At 45.1% G+C, this 18,916-nt stretch overlaps 1 protein-coding gene across 3 annotated transcripts in view; it reads right to left on the reverse strand.

Moving 5' to 3' along the window:
• Nucleotides 1–14,001: 14,001 nt before the first annotated feature.
• Nucleotides 14,002–18,916, reverse strand: part of Pitpnc1 (phosphatidylinositol transfer protein, cytoplasmic 1) — a 265,357-nt gene continuing 260,442 nt past the window's right edge. For all 3 annotated transcript variants that reach the window (XM_039087430.2, NM_001427418.1, NM_001427419.1), the window contains one exon: nucleotides 14,002–18,813. In XM_039087430.2, coding sequence (XP_038943358.1) covers nucleotides 18,497–18,813 — 317 coding nt within the window. In that variant the 3' untranslated portion in view covers nucleotides 14,002–18,496. The remainder of the gene's footprint in view (nucleotides 18,814–18,916) is intronic.

An 18,916-nucleotide genomic window follows, 5' to 3' on the forward strand; every position in this document is an offset into this window, starting at 1 on the left:
ATATATATGTGTATTATATGCAGTCCAGCTTAGGCTGTATGGCTATTATACATATGTATATGTATTTTATATATGTGTGTGCATATATGTATATAACATATACATATATATATATATATATATATATATATATATATATCAAAGGCAGAGTCTTGTGTCTAGGAAGTGACTGAAGCTCGTCAATTGTGATCTTGGAAGCTGCTGAAAAAAGAACCTTGCTCTTCTAACAGACTGGAACTGTCTTCATCTTTATTTTCCCTGAGGGATCCTCTGTGGCTTCAGTGTTTCCTCTGGGAAGAAAGGCTGCTGGGTTGTCCCCTTGGGAGACGGAGGAATTCCACCTTCTGAACCTTCTTTCCTACTTTGAAGTGTCCCTTTTTTTTTTTTTTTTTAAATTTTCGGCAGGGAGGAAGAGAATCTCCCTCAAACCACTTAAAACAACTGATTTGGAGATATGAGAGGGCCCAGTGGGTAAAGGCACTTGCCACCAAGACTGACCAGCTGAGTCCCACGTGGTGACTGCCACATGTGTGCTGTGGCCTGTGCGAATGCACACACAATGAGTAAAATGCAATGAAGAACAGAAGCTGCTGATCCCTGTGGTTATGTTAGGGAAAAGCGGGAGGAAGCTGAGGAGGAGGGTGACCCTGTAGGAGGACCATCAGTCTCAATTAACCTGGACCCCCGAGATCTCTCAGACAGTGGACCACCAACCAGGCAGCATACACCAGCTGAGGTGAGGCCTCCAACACATAGACAGCAGAGGACTCCCGGGTCTGGCTGGGTTCACTTAGAGAGGATGTGCCTAACCCTCAAGAGACTGGAGGCCCCAGGAAGTTTAGAGGTCTGATGGGGTGGGTGGGGTGGGGACATATTTGTGGAGACTCGGGGGTGGGGGCAGGGAGGAGGTATGGGATGTGGAACTGTCAGGGGTGGACCGGGAGGGGAATAAAATCTGGAGTGTAAAAATAAAATTTAAGGGCTGGGGAGATGGCTCAGCGGTTAAGAGCACTGACTGCTCTTCCAGAGGTCCTGAGTTCAATTCCCAGCAACCACATGGTGGCTCACAACCATCTGTAAAGAGATCTGATGCCCTCTTCTGGTGTATCTGAAGACAGCTACAGTGTATTTATATATAATAAATGAATAAATCTTTTAAAAAAATAAAATTTAAAAATGCATCAAAAGGTTCATTTTTCAGGTATTTACCATGCCGCTGGGACATCTGGCTTGATTTTTTTCCAGGCTGGGCCAGAACTCACTGAGTAGATGTGGCCGACCTGGAACTCACAGAGAATGCCTGCCTCTGCCTCTCCCAGTGTTGGGATTAAAGACGGGAGCCCAAGCATGGGCATAGGGCTTGATTTTACATAGAGAAGGACCACTGAGGAGTTTTCTGCTGAGACTTCAGCCTCCTCACCTCACAAATTGTTAACCCAACATTAAACCGTGTATTAATCATCTCTTCCTGGTGTCTTATTTCCCTGATGTAAATTAGGTTTAATTCATCAGAAAAACAGGGAAGCCTGGCATTCTTGTGTTCACGCAACAGCAGATCAAGTTGCTCAGGGAATCTGAATACAGAACTATTGACCCACAGATAATCAGAAATTAGATTTTATTTTATTTTTTTTAATGATCTAAGTACCTGATTTAATTCTCTTTATAGAATAAAAGGTTATTCTTTTCACAGGAGGTATACATGAAAATGAAGTGGATTGTGTGGATCTCACACCATTTTTTCACTTCTTATTCTTTCAAAATATATATGTATAAATATTTTTAAAAGATTTATTTATTATATATAAGTACACTGTGGCTGTCTTCAGACACACGAGAAGAGGGCATCAGATCCCATCACAGATGGTTGTGACCCACCATGTGGTTGCTGGGAAATAAACTCAGGACCTCTGGAAGAGCAGTCAGTGCTCTTAACCGCTGAACCATCTCTCCAGCCCCAAAATATGTATGTATATATTTGAGATTTTACTTATTGTTGTGTTTTTCAAGACTGGGTGTCTCTGTGTAGCCCTGGCTGTCCTGGAACGCACTCTGTAGACCAGGCTGGCCTCAAACTCAGAGATCTACCTGCCTCTGTCTGCTGAGTGCTGGGATTAAAGGCACGAGCCACCACTGCCTTGCAAATATGTATTATTGTATATGTATGAGTGTCTGTCTGCATGTATGGCTCTGGACTCTATATGCATGCAGTACCCAAAGAGGCCAGAAGAGGGCGTCTGATTCTCTTGGAAGGAGAGTGAAAGGTAGTTTTGAGTCACAGGGTGGGTACTGGGAATTGAGACTGGGTTCTTCCAAAGAGCGGCGAGTACCCTTAACCTGTCGAGCCATCTCTCCAGCCTGGGACATTCTTTTTTTTTTTAGTTCTTTTTTTTCGGAGCTGGGGACCGAACCCAGGGCCTTGCGCTTCCTAGGCAAGCGCTCTACCACTGAGCTAAATCCCCAACCCCATGGGACATTCTTTATTCTTGAAATATTGCCTTCTTACTTAGGACACTAGTAAGGTTGTTTTGTTGTTTTGCTTTTTCGTTTTTGTTTTTGTTTTTTATCTTAGCAAATGACTTGGGCTGAGTGGGTAACTCATTTGGTAGAGAGCTAGCATAGCTTACCCGAAATTCTGGGCTCATCTTCAATCCCCCAAAACCTGTTTGAGGGTTTTTTTTGTTTTTGTTTTTGTTTTTTTTTGTTGTTGTTGTTAGTTTTTCAACACAGGGTTTCTCTATGGAATAGCCTGGCTGTCCTGGAACTCACTCTGTAGACCAGGCTATCCTGGAAATCACAGAGATCCTCCTGAGTGCTGGGATTAAAAGCATGACCCACCCACCACTCTTCGCTGGTAGTTTGACTTATAAGATTTTGTTGTTGTTGTTGTTGTTGTTGTTGTTGTTATTGTTGCTTTGAGACAGGGTCATTCTGTATAGTCTTGGCTGGCCTGGAACTTACTCTGTAGACCAGGCTGGCTTGGAAGTCACAGAAATCCTCCTGCCTCTGTTTCTTAAGTGGTGGGACTAAAGCCAGGTTCTACCACTGCCTGACTCTGAAAATGTTTTAAGATTTACTTAAATTGTTTTTTTTTTTTTTTTTTTTGGTTCTTTTTTTCGGAGCTGGGGACCGAACCCAGGGCCTTGCGCTTCCTAGGCAAGCGCTCTACCACTGAGCTAAATCCCCAACCCTTAAATTGTTTTTTAATCATGTGTATATGTGTATGTGCATATGTGTGTATGAGGATGTGCATATGGGGATATGTGGATATGTATGGGGGTATGTGCACATGTGTGTGGGTATGTGCATATGTGTGGGTATGTGCATGTGTGTGTGGGTATGTGCATGTGTGTGTGGGTATGTGCATGTGTGTGTGAGTATGTGCATGTGGGCTCAAGTGCCTTAGAGGTCAGGAGAGGGTGTTTCATGCCTTCTATAAGAGCAGTCTGTGTTCTTAACTGATGAGCCTTCTCTTCAGCCCCAATTTCTGAGAATTTATCTAAGACAAATAAATGAATAGAAGACATAAGCCAGGGCTGGTGGCCCAACATATGACACCAGCTACTTAGGAGACCGAGGCAAAAGAATGGCAAGTTCAGGGCCTTCTAGAGTTCAGGGCTAGCCTCAGCAACTTAATGAGATATTATCTTAAAATTAAAAGAAAAAAGGAGAGCTGGGTATATACCTCAGTGAGTTGCCTGAGCTCACATGAACATACCCACACAAACAAGCAAACTAATAAAAAAGAAAAAGGAAGGGGTTGGGGATTTAGCTCAGTGGTAGAGCGCTTGCCTAGCAAGCACAAGGCCCTGGGTTCGGTTCCCAGCTCTGAAAAAAAGAAAAAAGAAGAAAAAGAAGAAAAAAGAAAAAGGAAAAGAAAATGGATAAGCCTGTTTTTTAAACACTCATGTATTTATTTATTTATTTTTTCTTTTCTTTTTTTCGGAGCTGGGGACTGAACCCAGGGCCTTGTGCTTGCTAGGCAAGCGCTCTACCACTGAGCTAAATCCCCAACCCCCACTCATGTATTTATAAAACAACTCAAAACCCTCCAAGCACTTTATAGAAAGATGAGCATTTAGAAAGTTACGATGGGGGGCTGGAGAGATGGCTCAGTGGTTAAGAGCACTGATTGCTCTTCTAGAGGTCCTGAGTTCAAATCCCAGCAACCACATGGTGGCTCACAACCATCTGCAATGGGATCTGATGCCCTCTTCTGGTGTGTCTGAAGACAGCTACAGTGTACTCATATATAATAAATGAATAAATCTTTAAAAAAAAAAAAAAGAAAGTTACGATGTTCCCCAGAAGAAAGGATTCTTTTCTAGAGGGGTGTGATAGTTTAATTCAGGGCCTTGTCCATGCTGGGGCTAGTGCTTGACCCAAGGGTTATTGTTTTACTCTCTTATATTTTTGGTTGTGAGCCTAGCCTTTAATGGCTGAGCCACCTCTCCAGCCCATAGCTTTATTCTCAACTAAATGGAGGCTGAGAGATGTTTCAGTGGGTAAGAGCACTTGTTTGTTTGCTTTTTTGCAACATACTTTTTTTAATTGGATTTTTTTAAATTTACATTTCAAATTTTCCCACTTTCTCCCACCCACCCACTCATCCCTTCCTGCCTCCCCTCCCTGGCATTCCCCTACACTGGGGGTCCAGCCTTGGTAGGACCAAGGGCTTGTTCTCTCTTTGGTGTCCAACAAGGCCATTCTCTGTTACATATGCAGCTGGAGCCATGGGTCTGTCCATGTGTAGTCTTTGGGTGGTGGTTTAGTTAGTGGGAGCTCTGGTTGGTAATGTTGCTCTTATGGGGTTGCAAACCCCTTCAGCTCCTTCACTCCTTTCTCTAACTCCTCCAATGGGGACCCCATTCTCAGTTCAATTGGCTGCTAGCATTCGCCTCTGTATTTGTCAGGCTCTGGCTGAGCCTTTCAGGAGACAGCTATATCAGGCTCCTGTCAGCGTGCACTTCTTGGCATCTGCAATATTGTCTGGGTTTGGTGACTATGTATATGGGCTGGATCCCCAGGTGAGGCAGTCTCTGAATGGCCATTCCTTCAGTCTCTGCTCCAAACTTTGTCTCCATATCTCCTTGTTTTTTTTTTTTTTTGTTTTTTTTTTTGTTTTTTTGTTTTTTTTTTTTTTTTTTTTTTTTGGTTCTTTTTTTTCGGAGCTGGCTGGGGACCGAACCCAGGGCCTTGTGCTTCCTAGGCAAGTGCTCTACCACTGAGCTAAATCCCCAACCCCCACTTGTTTGTTTTTTAAGACAGGATTTCTTTGTGTAGTCCTGGCTATCATAGAACTCACTTTGTAGACCAGGCTTTCCTTGAACTCACAGAGTTCTGCCTGCCTCTCCCTCCCAAGTGCTAGGATTAAAGGTGTGGACCACGACCCAGCTATCACTTTTTAAAAAAAGATTTGTTTGAATTTTATGTGTATGGGTGTTTTGCCTACATGTATACCTGATATGTATGACCACATGTGCACTTGGTAATTGAGGAGGCCAGAAGAGGGTATCAGATCCTCTGGAATGGAGTTACAGACAGTTGTGAGCCATTATGTAGACGCTAGGAATTGAACTCAGGTCCTCTGGAAAAGCAGCAAGTGCTCTTTTTTTTTTTTTTTTTGGTTCTTTTTTTTGGAGCTGGGGACCGAACCCAGGGCCTTGCGCTTCCTAGGCAAGCGCTCTACCGCTGAGCTAAATCCCCAACCCCCCCCCCCCCCCCCCCCCGCAGCAAGTGCTCTTAACTGCTGAGCCATCTCCCTACCTCCCAAGAGCATTTGTTTGGATCCTAGCACCTAGTCGTGGCTCACAACCATCTATAACTCTAGTTCCAGGGGGATCCAACATCTTCTTCTGACCTTTATGAGTGACCCAGCTAACATGTGGTACACAGAGATACATACAGACAAACGTTGATGCACATTAAAATTTTCCTTAACAATTTATTTTAAAAAATTGGGACTGGGGGCTGGAGAGATGGCTCAGTGGTTAGGAGCACTGACTGCTCTTCCAGAGGTCCTGAGTTCAAATCCCAGCAACCACAGGGTGGCTCATAACCATCTGTAATGAGATCTGATGCCCTCTTCCAGTGTGTCTGAAGACAGCTACATTGTATTCATATATAATAAATAAACCTTTTTAAAAAAACATTGGGACTGGAGAGATGGCTCAGCAGTTAAGAAGGATGGATGCTGGTGCAGAGGACTTGAGTGACGGGTGCTCGCTCTGTAGCTTACAGCCACCTGCACCTCCATCTCTTCCTCTAGCACCCAAATGCATACATGTGCATACACGCACATGTGTACACATATGTGCATGTGCACACGCACACTAAAAAAAATTAAATCCTAAAATATCTAACAATGATGGTTTGTCATCTCCTCGAGTTTATATAATAATTACCAGCTATCTCAGACTGCAAAGGAATAGAATAACTTGAACATGACAATGGGAACATTCAAATCAAAAGAAATCTTGCCAAGTTTCCGAGGGTCGTTGAGAGAAAAGGCAAAGAACACTTCTGGCCCCATGAGTGACTTTATCTGCGTTCTGTGCCCCGGAGCAGTGAGCTATCTTTGGAAGCTCTCAGAGCAGGACTGCTTGTGTGCGGCACAACTTGATTCTCAAGGGTCGCCTGTGTGTAGTCAGCTGCCGGCATCTCACGGAGACCATCCCCAGGGAGTGAGAAACTTATTTTGGGATAAGATTTTAAAATCACCCAGAGTTGTCGGCCCTCAAACCCTCCTCCGGAGACAGTGGCTAAAACTGTCTTTGTGAAGTTTAAGGAGGTACAGCCATTGTCTTAGAGGGGCTCGCTATTCTGAGAATGGCAGCGCTTTCCAAAGGCAACAAGAAGGATAAAGAAATACGCTGGAAAGTCGGCCTACAAAAAAGACAAGACCCAGTGAGAAGATCTGAGGATCAGGCCAAGAGCAGCGCTCCACAGGCAAAATTGAGGACAAGCTCAATCGTCCAGAGCTGTTAGGAGAAGTTCTGGTGGGGGGATGGGTTGGGAAGGTGGGTGCCGGAAGGTTATAACTCCCGTCATGCTTTCTGAGAGAAGACTCGTGGCCTGGGGAAGTGGCTCGGTTGTCGAATCCTTGCGTAGCATGCACCAAGCACTGTGCTTGATTCCCAGCACTACACAAAACTAAACATGGCGGTGAATGACTCTCGTCCCAGCATTGGGGAGGTAGAGGCAGGAGGATCGGGAGTTCAGGGTTATCCTTAGCTATAGTCAGTCTGAGAATTTAACTTCTTAGCCCAGAGTGGCCCTTCAGGGGCTGGCTCAGTAGCAAAGGAGTTTATCGAACTGGCTTGAAAGTATAAAGCTCAAGTGGGTTACACCAGGAACGCTAAAGGGTGGAGAGGCCCCAGCTGCAGGGATATGCCAACAGATTCGTGGTCACCAACTGGACACTTGAAGACAAAGAGCTTTAGCTGGGTAAGAGAAGTTAAAAAGTTCCAAGTCTTTTGTATCTGCCTTAGGTGCATATGATTGGTTTAAAAAAAAAAAAGTATCAGCTGGGTGGTGGGGGCCCACACCTTTAATCCCAGCGGGCAAGAGGCAGAGGAAGGAGGATCTCTGAGGTCAGCCTGGTCTACAGATCAAGTTTCAAGGCAGCCAAGGCTACGTAGAGAAGAAAAACTCTGGGGCAGAGGGGAGAGAAAATCTACTCTGTGTGCGTGCCTGCCTGCCTGCCTGGCTGCGTGCGTGCGTGCGTGCGTGCGTGCGTGCGTGCGTGTGTTTTGCACACTCACCACTGTATCAGTATACAGGGAAGAGAACAACTTGCAGAATCAGTTCTTTCCTTCAGCCCTGTGGGTCCCAGAGTCGGAAGTCAGGCTGTCAGGCTTGGTGGAAGTCCCTTTTTCTTTCTTTCTTTCTTTCTTTCTTTCTTTCTTTCTTTCTTTCTTTCTTTCTTTCTTTTTTTAGATTTATTTATTTATTATATATAGGTACATTGTAGCTGTCTTCAGACACACCAGAAGAGGGCACTGGATCCCATCACAGATGGTTATGAGCCACCATGTGGTTGCTGGGAATTGAACTCAGGACCTCTGGAAGAGCAGTCAGTGCTCTTAACCACTGAGCCATCTTTCTAGCCCATGGAAGTCCCTTACTTGGCTGAACCATTTTCTGGCTCCATAACTAATTTTTAGTTAAACAAAATGATGTTTTAAATCTCAAGTGCTTAATTCAGCCCTTTAATTCAGGCCATTCAGTGCAACATTGAAGGTTACCAATATTTTATTTTAGGCTTTAAACTGACTATGTAACCAAGATTGATTTTTTCTTTTTTTTTTTTTTTCCAGAGCTGAGGACCGAACCCAGGGCCTTGGGCTTCCTAGGCAAGCGCTCTGCCACTGAGCTAAATCCCCAACCCCTGATTTTTTTTTTTTTTTTTTCGGAGCTGGGGATCGAACCCAGGGCCTTGCGCTTCCTAGGCAAGCGTTCTACCACTGAGCTAAATCCCCAACCCCTGATTTTTTTTTTTAAATTTATGTATAATGGTTGTTTTGTCTGCATTTCTGTCTGTGACTCACATGCATACGGTACCCCTGGAGGCGAGAATTGGGCATTAGATCCTCCATGATGGGTGTTACAGAGGGTTGCTGACCATCACGTAACTACTGGGAATCAAACCAGGTCCACTGTAAAAGCAACAAGTTCTTTTAGCCCCTGAACCAATTAATTCTCCAGCCCCCAAGCTGAGCCAACTCTCCAGCCACCGAGGTTGCTCTTCTAATCTGTAGTGGTTTGAAAGAAAATGGCGCCCCCACCCCCTCACCCCCGCCAACCCTGTAGGCTCCTAAGGAGAGGCACTCTTGGAAAGGACTAGGAGGTGTGGACTTGTTGGAGGAGGTGTGTCACTGGGGGTGAGCTTTGAGGTTTCAGAAGCCCAAGGTAAGCAGGTAGTGCATTCTCTCTCCCCCCCCCTCCCCCATCCCCGCTGCCTGCCCATCCTGGTGAAGGACTCTCAGTTACTTCTCCAACACTATGTCTGCCTGTGTGTCTCCATGGTCCCAGTCACAATGACAATGGACTAAATATCTGGAACAGTAAGGCAGCCCCAGTGAAGTGTTTTCCTTTACGAGAGTTGCTGTAGTCATGGTGTCTCTTCACAGCAATAGAACACTGACTAAGACACAGTCCTTTTGCCTCCACCTCCCTACTGCTAGGATTACAAGAGTGTACCGCCACATCTGATTTGTGTGGTCGTGGGCATTGAAGCCAAGGCTTCCTGCGTGCTAGCCAAACATGCTACTTACTGAACTACATCCCTTCCTTGTTCCCTTCCTTCCTTTATCTTCCTTCCTTCCTTCCTTTCTTTCTTTCTTTTTCTTTTTCTTTTTTTTTTTGTTCTTTTTTTTCGGAGCTGGGGACCGAACCCAGGGCCTTGTGCTTCCTAGGTAAGCGCTCTACCACTGAGCTAAATCCCCAGCCCCCCTTTCTTTCTTTCTTTTTCTTTCTTTCTTTCTTTCTTTCTTTCTTTCTTTCTTTCTTTCTTTCTTTCTAGCTCATATGCTTGGAACAGAACAAGAACATTAAGGTAAATTACTCACTTATTCCTAAACCATCATTAGTTTATTATCAACTTGACCACAGACTTCAACATATCTGGAAAGAGGGGATCTCAACTGCCTTTTTCAGATTAACCTGTGGTTATGTCTGTGGGGGCATTTTCTTGCTTGCTGATTGATGTAGGAATGGCCTATCCAACTATAGGTGGTGCCATCCCTGGGCAGAAGGGTAAGGCTATATAAGAAAGGCAGCTGAGGGGCTGGAGAGATAGTTCGGCAGTGAAGAGCACACTTGTTGCTCTTCTAAAGGACCAGAGTTCAGTTTGCAGCACCCACATTTGGCAGTTAACAACCTCTTTCGACCTCCAAAGGCGCTGTATTCACACACACGTTTCCACACACAGATAGAAAACAAAGTGTGTGTGTGTGTGTGTGTGTGTGTGTGTGTGTGTGTGTGGAGAGAGAGAGAGAGAGAGAGAGAGAGAGAGAGAGAGAGAGAGTTAAATAAGCAGCCAGGGAAAGCAACCCAGTATCTAAATATCTATTCCAGGTCTCTGCTTAATTCCTTCTTCCAGGTTCCTGCCTTGGCTTCCTGCCTCATCCTGCTATGCAGAAGACTTGGCATGACACAGTTCCTGTCCCTGGAACAGAGCTAGCACATTAGCACATCTAGGCATGGTGCAGATAGTAATCTCAGGATGGGATCCCACCCAGCCAAACTTACTGTTTGTGCTTACAATGGTAGGCAGATCTCTGGATTCATTTGCTACGTAAAAGAAAATGTACTTACTGTCTCTTTCTAAGAGTCAAGGGGCTATGGTCATACAATCCTGATTCATGGGATAGTCAAAAGGGAACCTGGGGTAATGACTGGACTGCTATGTAAATAAAAGACTGGGCCTTGGTCTGCAAGAGCTATCTGCACAGCTGTCCAGGAAGCCAGCTCGAGCAGAACACAGAGCTGTCAGCTTGTACCCATAACAGACTTTGAGTTGATCTTTCCTGGCTCCTAAATACCTCTTCCTCAGGAACTCCTTCCTCTCCAAGTCCAGGCTGGTCCTTGGCAGCTTCCCCCGGTGATGAACTATGATATGTTAGCTGAAAGAAACCCTCTCCTCCCCAAGTTGCTTTTGGGCAGTATGCTGGATAGTTTTATGTCAGCTTGATTCAAGTTGAAGTCATCTGAGAGGTGGAAGAAAATGCTGTAAGGCATTTTCTTAATTAGCGATTGATGGGGGAGGGCCCAGCCCACTGTGGGTGGTGCTGTCCCTCACCTGGTGGCCCCGGGCTCTATAAGAAAACAGCTTGAGCAAGCCAAGTGGAGCAAGTCAGTAAGCAGCATTCTTCCATGGACTTCGGCATCAACGCCTGCCTCCAGGTCCCTGCCATGACTTCCTTCAGTGATTGAACAGTGCTGTGGAAGTGTAGGCCAAATAAACCCCTCCCTCTACATCTTGCTTTCTGGCCATGGTGATTCACTGTAGCAGTAGAAACTCTAAGACAGAGAACAAACTGGAACAACTCTCCCAGGAAGAAGAAAGGAGGGAAATCTTTGAATTCCAATGAGGTAGTCTTTTAAGTCGCACATGATTCGAGAGAGAGAATTTAAGGGTAGACAAGTTAGGCAAAAAGAGTCAAGCCATAACCTTAAAAAAAGAGCTTGCTGGACCCACTTCACACCCTGGTGCGGATGCACACCCCAGTTACCCTAGCAAAGCTATCAAAGCCTCTGGCTGACTGGCAATGTCAATTATTTGTTTAAAGACTTATTTATTTTATGTATGTGAGCGCAGTGTCACTGTCTTCAGACACAACAGAAGAGGGCATTGGATCCCATTACAGATGGTTGTGAGCCACCATGTGGGTGCTAGGTGCTAGGAATTGAACTCAGGACCTCTGGAAGAGCAGTCAGTGCTCTTAACCGCTGAGCCATCTCTCCAACCCTGACTGGCAATTTCATGAATGGCTGTTTCAGACAGAATGTATCCTGAACTTGAGACCAGGGCACAATTGGAAATCAGAGGCAGAAACACCGCAAGGAATGTAATGGCTCTAATGGTGGCTGAGGAAATTATAGAGAAATCTGTGGGTGTTCAGAAGGCTAAGGTTGGGCCTCAGTGGGAAACTGCTTTTAATAAAACTCTGCTTAGGGAGTCACAAGAACCTATACATTGAGGATTAGGTACGCAAATATTTAACGACCCCCATAAAGTTCAGCCCCAGGAGGCAGCCTCTGCCTGAGAACGAAGGCTGAAAGCCAGCCAGCAGCTCAATGTTGAAAGTTGGTGTGTTTTGCATACAGAATTAAAATGCTGGATGGGGCATAACGGTGATGTTAGAGCTATAAAAGGCAACATGTTTTAGTTAATTGAACTGATATTACACAACTCATAGGACTTTGGTATAAAAAGCACTGTGCTTAGGGGCTGGGGATTTAGCTCAGTGGTAGAGCGCTTACCTAGGAAGCACAAGGCCCTGGGTTCGGTCCCCAGCTCTGAAAAAAAAAAAAAAAAAAAAAAAAAAAAAAAAAAAAGCACTGTGCTTGTTCCGGTCAGAGGTCAGACGGTGACTTTATTTCCTTTTTTAAATTTCTGTCTGTCTGTCTGTCTATCGTGTGAGTGTGTGACATGAGTGTCACAGGACCTGTGTTGAGGTCAGAGGACAACTTTTAAGAGTTGGTCTTCTTCTACCGTGCGAGTCCTAGGGGTGATCCAACTCCAGCCATTAGACATAGCAGCAAATACCCTGACCCACTGAATCAGCCAATCAGCATTAGCTAACCGGAAGATAGACTAGAGCTGTGTTTCTGTGTAAGCTCCACTGAGACATTGAAGCATTTCTGTTTCCGTACTCAGCAACCCCAGAGGAACCTCTCATGAACAGCAGAGGCTGAGTGGGATAGGGAAATCGTGACAGGACAGCCTTATCCTAAAACATGAGCCAGGTGTGGGGCTGGAGGGATGGCTCAGTGGTTATGGTTAAGAGCATTTGCTGCTGGGGTTGGGGATTTAGCTCAGTGGTGGAGCGCTCACCTAGCAAGCGCAAGGCCCTGAGTTCGGTCCCCAGCTCCAAAAAGAAAAAAGGAAAAAAAAAAAAAGAGTATTTGCTGCTGAAACATGAGAACACAAGTTCGGATCCTAGCACCCATGCCTCTAACTCCAGTTCTGGGGGATCCGATGCCTCCTTCAAGACACAAATAAATAAAACACTCATAAATAAAATGAATACCTTAAAAAAGTGACCCAACTAGAGCTGGGGATATAGTTTAGTTGGTAGAGCTCTAGCCTAGTATGCACCAAACCTTGCGTTGGATTTCCTAGCACTGAATAAACTGGGTGTGCTGGTACACACCTGAATCCCAGAACTTGGAAGGTTAAGGCAGGGAGATTGAAATTTCAAGGTCATCTTTACCATATTGCAAGTAAAAGGAGATAAAAACTTTGTCTATTTTTTTTAAATATTTACGTATGTATATGGGTACTTTTGTCTTCATATACTCTGCATACCAGAGGACAGCTATGAGCCGCCATGTGGTTGCTGGGAAGTGACCTCAGGACCTCTGGAAGGGCAGTCAGGGCTCTTAACCATTGAGCCATCTCTTCAGCCCAAGGCTTTGTCTTAGAAAAAAAAAAAAAAAAGAGGAGCTGGAGAGATGGCTCAGAAGTTAAGAGCACTGACTGCTCTTCTAGAGGTCCTGAGTTCAATTCCCAGCAACCACGTGGTGACTCTCAACCATCTGTAATGGGATCCGATGCCCTCTTCCGGTGTGTCTGAAGCTACAGGGTACTCATATACATTAAGTACATAAATATATTTAAAGAAATGAGTTGGAGCAGTGGCACACATGCCCTTCTAATCCCAGCAGAGGCAGGCAGATCTCTCAGTTTGATGATAGCCTGGTCTATATAGTGAGTTCCAGGACAGCCAGGGCTACGTAATAGAAACTGTGTCCCAAAAAAAAACAGTACAAAAAACAAAACAAACAAGAACAAAAAGGCCTAGCTGAGCTGTCTAATTCAGTACCTATTTGCCAGTACCTATTTGCCTGGCAAACCCAATGCCCAATGTGTGAACACACACACACACACACACACACACACACACGTCAGACCTAACCTGGCATGGAGTGAATCTGGTTGGTACTCCCAAGGATCCCTCTTGGCTATGGGATCTTAAATTCTGGAGACATTCAAGTACCCTCTAGGTGGATAAGGGAGTTAATGCATTCAGCCTATGGGGTTCTAGGTTTTCTTTTGGGTATTTTTAGGCTGGAAAACTAAGGTCACTAGGAATTTCCTACGAAGGGTCTTGGATACCACGTGCCCATTAGTAGGAGAGGCAACCTTGCACACGAGGCCATCTGGCTGGGTACAGTAATTGGCTTCCTTCCTTGTCCTGTCTTCTTTCCCATTGACATCAATATTGGACAGCGTTCCCTTGGGACTGGCTGAGAAAGAGGAAGCTACACTTGGAAGAAGATTGCTTTGTACTTTATTTACAATAGAATGTAAGAAAAAGTAAGTTATTAACAATAATAAATAACAAGGGGGGGGGCGGGCATCGACGACAGAACAGCCGTAAAAGGACACAGAGGGTTGTGTGTGTGAGGGTCACTTCCGTTCGAGTTGCTTGCACTCTGCGTTCCAACACTTGGTCCTTCAGTGGTGGCAGTGGTATTTTGACTAAGTTAACCCGATCAAGATCTCAGCTCGAAAACGGAAATGCTGAAATGACACTGGCAAGGACATATAACATCAACTCAAAAGAACCTCTTATCTCCTCAGGGACACTGGGAAACGGGGAGGGAGACTTGAAATTCCACAGATACAGTTTGAACTCGGAAAGCAAGAAAGTGGGAAGGCTTATCCTAAGCATTTATTAAAATGGAGTTACAGTAAAGGGGCGTCGTCTGTGAAGTTCTCCACACGTTCACATTGTCTTATAGCATGAAGTCCTATGGATCTTGAGCAGTAAGATATCAGACTCGGACAGAGTGCTTTGAAGGTGGAATTCGGAATACAGGGGAACCCAAGGTGTCTTGGGTCTGTGCGTGGTGTCAACGCAGTGTGACGGTGTAACGCTTTGGTCTTACCAAGAATAAAGAGTTTAACATAGTTTATTCATGTCAACTTACAGACCAGGCCAAGATTTATTTTTATTTTTTTACAACTATGGCTTGGATGGAAGATGTCATCTAGCCTACCAGTCAGATGACCAGAAAAGTATGGAAACGTCACTCTGCATTGGATTATCTGCTTATAGGTTGAAAGGAGAGTCAATTCTGTGCTGGCCCTTTTCCAAAACAAAGTTCCCACCAATGTAAGCCAGCTGGTGCCCTGTTACCCTGTTGTCTCAGAGCACTGAAGAGATGCCAAAGGAAGTGAAATTTGAAAATCTTCATAAACACATTTAGCTCTGAAAATTTCAATTTAGAGGGTTTTAATCAAGATGTTTCTTAGTTTAAAGCTCATTGTGGGTCATGAATGAAAACCACACGATTACTTTTGGGGGATATCATTAGGGGTTGTGTATCCTATTTTTACATTTTTATTTATTTGTGTGTGTGTGTTCATTAGATCTACAATCGAGCTAACTTATCTTCACACCCAAAAACCCGGCTGACATATGCCTGTAGATAAGTTAAAATAGCCCCACATAGATGCAAAGCCAGAGAGCAGGGTTTATAAGCAAGTCCACCCACAAACTGACAACAACAATAAAAAATGTTACAGTTTCTTTTTCCTTTGCATTCTCTTACTATACAGCGCAAAAGGAAACGCTCCGGGTGGGGGTGGGGTGGGGTGAGACAAGCTTTATGCAATAAAAACACCACAAAGCCTTGACCCAGGAAAAGCGCAACAAAGAGATGCTGCTGTGCCACACCCTGAATGCGGGGATGTTTCCTCTTAGGAAGCCACCAGGAGTCAAGACACGAATGGCCATTTTAGCGGCATCTACCGCTGTCAGAGATGAAGAGGGGTAAACACACATTTTATCCTATGCTATTTCAGTTGGGCCACCAGAGACTTAGAACTGCTGGTGGGTGGCTTGCTATACTGCGTTTTATACATGTATATATATGTACAGGTATGATACAATTTTGGTGAACGAAGCTGAAGGGTTTCACATGGCAGACATAGGCACTGAGTTAAGGATTCTATTCCCCCCTCGAACATGCTTAGCCATTCAAGTTTCTGCTATTTTTTTACCCCCCTAAATTTCCATCATGCACCCATTTTGTTTCCATCCTCACAAGAATTACTCGTGTTCTATATACACACACCCCTCGAAGGCTTGGATCCCACAATGGCAGATTAACGTGAGGACAAAGCGAAACGACACTTGGCAATCAAGATCCAGAAAACGTCGAAGTCATTTATGCTTTTTGATGACTGGATTAAATATTCAAAGCAGCTAGTGAAATATATCCAGAATCCCACCCCTTCCCTATTTGAAACACACACAGAACCACATGTAGACAGGAAAACTGAACACATACGCGTTGGTTAAGAATCACATTACCAGAAGTTAGCGCTACAATTGGTGTCAAAGGTCCTGAGCTGACTACAAAGGAAAAGAAGACTCACAGAGAGGGAATGCGAAGGTAGCTTTTCTAAGAGAACCAGACTGTTGACCTTGACAACAGAAGCCTGTATAGAACGGAGGAGTGGAGTGGTATTACTGGAAAAACTCGGTGCCAGATGGGTTAGCCACCTGCGCAAAATCAGCTCGCACTACACGAAAACCGACGAGCCCACCCCAGCCCGCGTCAGCTTGCAAACGGTAAGCAGATACATACTCGAACTCCGTGTCTTCTGAAAAGTGGAATTTTGCTTTTTTTGCTCATTGAATACAGCCGTATGCAGAGGAAACCACTGAGGGGTTCAAAGGGTTTGGGGAGAGAGGACGGTTTTCCCACAAGCAAGATTCATGCTTCCATACCATGCAAAGGAGGGTACCCTACTACGGTACCGTCACCTCGAGGAAAAGGTGCGCTGTTACGATAAGCTATTTGTAATCGCTTTCCTTTGAGTACTGGGGTGCAATGTCCATCTATAGACAAAGGAATGATCTAGACACTCTAAACACTTTGGTGCTGGGCTCAAGGAGCCAGCACCTGGGCCGAGAGAGAGGGCATGGACCCGGGAGACGTGGCAGAATGTGGTGCACCCGGGACGGGGTGCAGGCAGGGTCCACTGGCAGGGAGGTGTTAGGGAAGGAGAATACACTCCTTGGTCTGCTTTTGCTTCCTTTGGGATCTGTATTGGGGGCCATTTTCTTTCCTGAGGTTGGAGGTCAGGAGTCAGGAAGGGACAGCTAGGACGTAGGTTCTGCAGCGTCACACAGCTATTGCTATTCTGTGGGCTTTCCTTGTGGGCTTAAAGGCAGTGAGGTGCAACGGTGACCGATTTCTCTTTCTGCCACTTTGATGACCGACCTTGTCAGCGGTCGGCCTGGACTCTGGCATACATACATGTCCCCTCTGTGCAGCAACGAGACTAAGACAAAAGGAACATTTATGACCACACCTCTGTACAAATAGGAACCCGCAAATCCTCAACATCTCTCGCTTGCCTGTATTTTCTGGATTCCTGGGACACAGCTGATAACTAGATTATTTCCTTTCTGCGGGGTTGGGGGACTGGAACCCAGGGCCTCCTGAATGTTAGGTAAAGAACTCTACAATCGAGCTACACCCTGGCCCCCGATGTTTAGATTATAAGGAAGGAATAAGAGAATGGTAGTGTTTTCAGAAGCCTGGTGATGGTCAACCCATCCCAGGTATATCTGGGTGTTACTAAGAGTAAACCAGGAGGGATGGATTCTCTTCTGCATGGTTCAGACAGTGGTTAAGCACAGGTAACTTAGTCTACCTTGAACTTCCTCAAGTGGGAGACTAATAATGAATGAATTCTCCTTAGCTTGTCGAAGTTTCTGAGAATTGTTTGGATGGTGAAGCTCACAGGTCAAGCTTTGGAGGTACTTGAAGAGAAGATGGCTGCCTCACCTGGGGCTCTCTGTTTCCGGAACATTCCACATTATATTAGTTGTGGTCATAAGCCTTCCAGGCAAGTCTTAAAAAGATTTAAGAAGCCACCAGGGCACGGAGGGGGAAGCGAAGAGACGCAAACAGATGGGCTCTTTATTAAATTTTGTGAAAAGGTATAAAGAGACGTTATCGTGAATTGCACTTGGAGCCTCTAGAAGTTGGTTATTAAAATTTTCAAAAGTGTAAGAAGTTAATTTAGGCTCCAAATCCTGAGTCAGGCTAAATCAAAATAGGAATATTGATTACAACTGGAATTCAAGTATTGGTGGTCAGCAGTCCCAAATGATAAAATTGGGCATGTGACTCCTGAGAATATATATATATTTTTACTTTTTGTTGTTGATGGGAGGAAATTGATGTCATTTTACCACACCTTACCAAAAAAAATAAAAAATAAAAAAAAAGGTTTCTCATCCATTCACCCTTTTACCATTGAGGCCCACATTAGACTCATCAAGGTCCCAGAGACAGCTTCCTCCTTGTCCCACTTCTAAAGCTAGAGACAATTCTGTGTGTCTTGTTCTCGAGACAGTGTCTCACATAACCCAGGCTGGCCTCGAATCTGTTTCTAGCTGAGGTTGGCCCCGAACTTCTGACCCTGCTGCCTGGTTTACCATTGCGGGGATGGAACCGAAGGGCTCTGTGGCAGCTGCAGCAGCTCTCTACCCACTGAGCTTTGCCCTCTGCCCCTCCTGTTTTGCTTTGTTTTCTAAATCGTACTTTTCCACATTCGCTATGATGCTGTGTGGCACACGAAGGGGGTTCTTGCTATCTGTGAGATTATCTAACCACATGCAGTCTGAGATCCAAGAACACAGTTGAGTGAAGAGGCAGTCTTTCCTCGACCAGAGGATTCTTTAAGAAAAAAAAAAAAAGCCTCAAATGAAAATAAAGGACCCAACGGGATGTTCACACGGAGTTACTCTGATTTGGGCCGACATGGCTTTTCGGAAGCGTAGACGCCAGGTAAATTCAGGGTGGCTTTTTTCTCTGGATCTGGAAGTGTGAGCGTCTCTGGAGCAGATTTTTTCCGGGGCCGGTCTTTGGGAATGGATAGAAATTCTGGCGCATCTGTGGAGAGAGGGGTGGAGGGGGCGCTGGAGGGGGCGCTGCGCACCGAGGAAGGCAGTAGAGCGATGCCGGAGATCGAGATGGCAGGTGGGAAAACGCCGATCTTCTTGTTGGTGGCTTCCTGAGTGGCTCGTTCGAACTCTCGCACTTCATCCATTGTCATGTCTTCAAAGGGAAAAGTAGAGAGAATAATAGTTACTGTCCAGACGTGCAAATGGGTTTCATTGCTAAATCTGGGGGCGCTACCATGAAGCCGACTCCTACCCAT

The sequence above is a fragment of the Rattus norvegicus genome, chromosome 10 (assembly GCF_036323735.1).
Source record: "Rattus norvegicus strain BN/NHsdMcwi chromosome 10, GRCr8, whole genome shotgun sequence".
In the NCBI taxonomy this organism is placed as follows: Eukaryota; Metazoa; Chordata; class Mammalia; order Rodentia; family Muridae; genus Rattus; species Rattus norvegicus.